The sequence below is a fragment of the Eptatretus burgeri genome, chromosome 7, assembly GCF_056783735.1.
Source record: "Eptatretus burgeri isolate ZD-2024b chromosome 7, Ebu_testis_v1, whole genome shotgun sequence".
Classification (NCBI taxonomy): Eukaryota; Metazoa; Chordata; class Myxini; order Myxiniformes; family Myxinidae; genus Eptatretus; species Eptatretus burgeri.
The window spans coordinates 47679751-47686018 of record NC_140967.1 but is presented as its reverse complement, the minus strand read 5'-3'; the positions used below and the strand labels follow the sequence as shown (position 1 = coordinate 47686018).

General features: G+C 43.3%; 1 protein-coding gene across 1 annotated transcript; it reads right to left on the bottom strand.

Annotated features, from left to right (window-relative positions):
- Window positions 1–1525: 1525 nt before the first annotated feature.
- LOC147023201 (uncharacterized) lies at window positions 1526–4258 on the bottom strand. The gene is made up of 2 exons (XM_085887119.1): window positions 3811–4258; window positions 1526–3673 (listed from the first exon to the last, which is right to left on the bottom strand). The coding sequence occupies exon 2, from the start codon at window positions 2998–3000 to the stop codon at window positions 2080–2082; it is 921 nt and encodes a 306-aa protein (XP_085743245.1). The 5' UTR covers window positions 3001–3673; window positions 3811–4258; the 3' UTR covers window positions 1526–2079.
- Window positions 4259–6268: the final 2010 nt, after the last annotated feature.

Here is a 6268-nt window from a genome sequence, read left to right as displayed (position 1 = left end):
ACTAAGTTTCATCAAGATAGGAAAGAAAAATTGTTGACGGACGTACATTTAGTCCAGCTTTATGAGGTCATCTCGGTAGAGATGACCGAAAAATAAAGCCAATGTTGTTACAATTTTGAAAATATTATACAAAAAAATGACTTTCCCTTATTTTGAGAATAGTGGTGATAATGAACTTTGAGATAATGCACAAAACAAGCATTATATTATACATGCAGAAACTCAAACAGTAGTATTTTAAATATTCATCAAATGGGATAAAATATTTTTTTCAAGATCATATTGTGACACACCCTCCTGAAATCAAAATTTCAAAACAAACCACAACCATCTTTGAGTCGTCTTTTGAAGAAAAATGCGGCTGAACGTTGTTCTATCAGGGAGATGAGTTACTCAGCAAAGTTCCCTCTGGCTGGGGTGGCTGCTGGCTTACATCTCATGACATCAAGTGGGATACCCAGGTGAACGTCCATCCGAGGGACGGTGCACCCTATGATGAAACGTTGCACGGGGTCCAGAATCGAACCTGGACTGGACAGCTCACAGGTGATTGTGGACGACCTTTACAGCACCCTGTCGCATTCAGGTTCAAAACACAATCTCTCACCCCAACAATATCGTTTGATTTACACCAATGTCCTTGGTAGTACAAGTAGAGGGCAACCTGCGTGACCAACCTCATTCTTCTGAGGTTCTTGTCTGGGACGACCAGGAATGGAGTCAAGCACGGCTCGGATGGCCATGTTGAACAGAAGAATCCGTAAACACACACAATGGACGGCGGGGTACTTCCAGCTGGATCGCCACTTGGCCAAAGACGTGGTGGCATCGGCAGCAAAGTCACGTTCTGAGAGGTGTGGTCAAAGTACACCGTGGGGAATGACAATCACGAAAACGCAGAAAGACCATCATTGACATCAATAACCGTTTGAAGCGACAGCAGCAAACAAGAGAAAAGGAGAATAAAGAGGAAAGGGCTTCACAGCCGACATGGTCTGTACCTGCACACGTGGAACTGCAGGAAGAACCCGTCGCTGGTCGGGCGAAGACACTTACAACTTATTCACGATGTCGTGACGTTCTGTGGATAGTTTATCATTACAACTTGTCCTTCTTCTTCCTCCTCTTAGCGAAGTCAGAGCCACGAGGCTCCACAAACACCACGCACCCGAACTCAAGGTTACAGCCAAAAATAGAAATAAACCAAGGTCACCCGCAGGGTGACCCGTATCTTGCCAAAAGGTGACCATGTGTGACTTCTTTAAGGTCACACTGAGGTGAACAGAGCTGCCATCCACCAGGAGCGACTCCATGAGGAATATCTGCCTACGAGAGATTCCGATGAGAATCGTTCTACAGAGTAACCATGAAAAATATGCATTTGCCTCATAACGTCACCAAAGGATGTCATAATGTCTCAAGCTTGACATATCTAGAAAGCACTCATCGAGGTGTTCAATTTGAGGAACTACACGATATGGTTCCTAAAACTTGAAAATTTGACCTTGGGGTCAAATATGTCTGACCTGAGGCGCGAACCATGAAAGTCAAGGCCAATCGCCACCAAAAATTAATCAGCTGAGCGCCAGACCATGAACTATATTCCCATGAAGTTTGAAGACGATCCGATCAAAATTACTCAAAAAATAAGGGTTTCGTCGACTCCCCTGATTTGCGACAAAGTGACCTTTGACCTTGACCTTCAAAATTGTATGTGCTGAAAGGGACCTCCTATAGGCCTCTGATATGCAAAGTTACAAAAATTTCCAATGATAACTGTGCTCTGCAGAATTTTTTATACGTGATTACAGACAAAAAAAAAATAAAAAAAAAAATAAAAAATAAAACATACAAGCTGACTAACATATCTTGCAAAAACTTCGTTTTGGCAAGATATATATATTAATAAAAAGGAAGTAAAGAACAGAAAGTAAAACATAATAATAATAATAATAATAATAATAATAATAATAATAATAATAACCACACCAACCCCATTTCCGTTTTGAATTTTCAGACAAATTTCGAGAATCGAGGGGACATTTGGCTCAGTTAACAAAGTGTGTCCAGTCCGCTTATTCAGAGAGAACATTGAAGGATGTAACCGGTAATCTTAAATCGATTGGGGGCTTTTAAACCAGGTTTATTAAATAACGAATTGATAATATCCAATGTGGATGAAAGATCGCTGATGAATTTAGGAAGTTCCGACACATGAGTGTTACACTTCGTGTTCATCATTGGAAGATTTAAATTACTCAGCAAGAGAATCCTGGGACTACCTGGAGCCTGGCCCTCTGTGTTTATGGGTCGATTGGTTGAATATCTTGTTGATCGTCTTGAAAGTAAACTCCTCCCAGCCCAGATGTTTGAAGGCTGCAGTGGAGATGGTATTGATTTTTTCGGATCTTCTCCCTGCTTGAGATGTACAATTGACGACTTCAGTGATGAAGCCAAGGAATCCCTCTTTAGTAGAGTTCGTGACCACGTCGGTGGTTGCTCTCTCTCGGTTTGGCGTTCTGCGTCTTTCGTCTCAGTCTGGACTCCCACTGATTTTGTGAAGACGTTAACTGGTCCCTCAGTTTTGGACGTGCTCTCGACAAGTTTTACTGGAGTCGTAGTTTTCCTAATTTTGGGGACCATCCGGACAACCTCATCGTACGACAGTTTCTCCTGGGTCTTCACCTGTTGGATCCGGGCAGCTCTCCTGAATTCAGGACATCCTCTGAAGTCTGCACTGTGGTCACGACCACGATTGACACAAAACATTTTATTCACGAGTGAAGCTTCCGTAATCCTGCTCTCCATTACATTTGCTGCAGCGTTGTTTGTGTACACAGGCTGGAGCAGTTTGACCAAACTTTTGGCATTTGTAGCATCTTCAGGGAGATGGAATATAATCCCGTGCAGTGAAGGCTTGATTGTCCAATAACACTTTCGGGGGAAGGATTGGAATGTCAAAATACAGAACCACCGAGGTGGTATGGACTCTGACCCCATCCCTGACCGTGGTGAGACAGCGGGCGTCAACAACTCCCACCTCCTCCAAATGACTCGTGATATCAACTTCAATGGAGGGATCAATCCGGTAAATGACTCCTCGACTCTCCCTCAGACTCCTCGGAATATGACACAAAACACGGACCCCGTCAAAATTCTGGGTTTTCATCACCTTGTCCCATTGATCGACTGATTTACACTTCATGAAGAGATCTCCAGATCTGAGATTTCTGGTCGAGACACATCTCCGAATTCTTTGTTCATCAATGGAGCCATTTTTATGGGATTATCAGGGTTTAGGGGTGTGATACCGTCAAAAACCCAAACGATAACAACAAGTTTGTGATTGTTCTCTTCAGGGGTAGAGGGGCCTTGACCACTTTGGGGGGTTCCGACCCCTCGGACCTCTCCCGCCGTGATCTGTCCCTCTTCCTCGTTCGATTAACCCTCCATGATGAACCCTCGTCATCATCACCAGAAGTGTTGATCATCCCTCATCACCATCTCCCAGCACCCACAGGGTTAGATTGACCAATTTAGTAAAGACCCGATCGTATTATAACCTTCATGGACACAGAATACCAGAAAAAATCCGATTCACCCTCAACACTCAAACCCTCCTGTAACATCGTCTGACCGAACTCCAGCCGCCATCTTGACTCGTTAACCCCACCTGAGGTACAAGAGATAAAAAGGAAATCATCACAACGGATAAGGTAATAACCAATTAAAACCTCGTTAAACGATACATGAGTTAACAGGTGACGATATCACAGCAAGCGATAGTTATTAACGAACGGAACACACTACCGGTGACTCTTTTGTTGTTGTTATGGTTGTTGTTGTAGATGTTGTTGTTGGTAAAATCCCCCAAAAACATCTGGAAACAACCAACGAACCTTGATACTGATTTTCACATCATTTGTGATAAACTTGACTGGAGAGACCAAGACAGGACGAGCACACAATTCATCAGCTGACCCCGAATGGGCTTTTGTCATGACGTCATCAGCGCGGTCAAGATGCTTCCTCGACGGTGGTTTGAATTTGGCCGTGGTGCCGGCGATAGCTCACCCACTCTTCGCGAAGGACATCGTGGGATGTTAAAAGTTCCCCACCTCGTGCTGGTAGACGGGACGCCCAATTTAACGTGTATCCGAGGGATGACACTCACACTGATGTTAAACTCTGCCTGTGAGACACCAGGATGATGTTTGTATCTGGGTCGGAATTCGAACCAAGACGAGACAGCTTCGGGGTGAGTGTTCCTCCTTCTCAAACCTCCTCCCAGCTCAAAAACTCAACAAAACAAACTTTATGTTCTCTTCTTAATCCAGGAAAACAATACTTTATTTTATAGCGAACGCAGTGAGCTTTATACTTAACGCGTGCACGGGAGAGAATAGGAAACAACAACAAAACAACAACACCCAGAGCAATTTGGAATCCGTGTCGTGAGCTTTGACCTTTTGCTTCCGGTTGTTTTTAAACGCTGTGCGGTGTATAAACACGGTTTGAAATGAGAGCGAGAGATGAACCTTCAGAGTTTAGGCTTTATTCCATTTGATTGGAGCCGCTTCTACGGGCACACCGGGGAATACAGGTTCAGCTAGGAGTACATAAGCAGTAACGTATACATGTGCGATTAATCATTGCAGAATAAATCCGCGTAAGCACGGAGTTCGATATAATCTCCATTCTCACCAGTCAATGAGCACCTTCAGTTAACGAGCATCAAGTGAACAGCCGATGTAAATGGCAATGCCCCGGGGACAACCACTCGTGCCGCAGAGACCTCCCCTTATACGCGAGACGCACAACATGTGATCCCGCGTCATGTCCCTCAATTCACCTCAATTCACCACACGGTTGGATTTTATTTCTATCTTGTGAATATTACTTCACGTGTGCACATGAGAGAATAGGAAACAACAAAAACAACACAATACCCTGCCAATTGTGAATCCGTGTCGTTGCCTATGATCATTTTGCTTCCGTTTTTGTTTTGTTTCTGCTTTTTTTTTGTTTCCGGTTTTTGTCATGGGGAATGATGCATGCCGGGAGATCATGACCGGAAGTGTTTATTTATTTATTCAATAATTTTTTTCCCAAAGTTAATTTTATACTTCCAAAAGTGATTTTATTCATGACAGGAAATGTTTATTTTGTATTTAACATTACCGGGAGTGATTTTGAAACTTTCCGGAACTTATATTTTCTTTTATTCTTGACCAGAAGTGAGTTTATTTATTCAATTGTTTTTTTCCCAAAGTTAATTTTAATAAAGACATCTCCCGCATCATCAAAAAATAATTTTTAATCGTGATTTACATTATTTGATTGCTGATCCCGAATCCAGGCCGAAGTAACCGGAAATTGGGTCAAAATCATCAGCTGTGCGGTGCTTACACGTACCACGGTATAGTTGGCAAGTATACAGTTGTGAACACATTAAAGGTCAAGTCAGAAGCGAATGGAAGAAGAATGATACGTTCGCTTCTCGGCTTTGCCTATTCCATATTAATTTCTTCATAACTCTTTTATTCATGAAAAACGATGCACAAACATGTTAATGAGGAGTACAGTTTGGACAAATTTTAAAGTTGAAGTCCCAAACCCATATTTTCCCCATTTACCCCCTTCGTTTGTGTGTTTGCGGTTGACAGGGATTTTCAAGAACATCACCCCTATGAACAGGAAGGCTCTCCTGGATGTCCCTGAACACTGTGCAGGGTATCAGGTTCTCTGACATCGAGTTATTTTGCTGTTGCTGTTGTGCAGGTCTTCTTCTGGCACATAACAGCTTGGCTGCTGGGTCGCCATCATTTTGTTGGGGCCTGACTGTGCCGCTGATGCTGGGCCCCTGCACCAATACACTGGTACTCATTTCGCCGACCTCGGAAAGATAACAGGCTGAGTCAACCCCACCTGCTGTTAATTCAGTGGCCAACGGGGCTCAAACTCAGGACCCCTGGATCCGAAGCCATCCACCCGAACCACGAAGCCAACAGCAGGCTTTCTCAACGGTGAAGAATCACTTATAGACAGCATAGAAGACTTGCTGTCTTTGCACAAGAGACAGCATTGAAGACAAATATGAAGTTTCACATCGAGTGATTAAGCGGTTCCCGAGAAAACATTATTTAATATTTTTCTTCAATCCAATATTGCTGCCGAGATGCCCCTTAAAATTTTCATACTCAGCAGATGTGGCGTTCTGCATATGCAATTTTGACATCATAACAAAGACACCTGTGATGTCACCAAA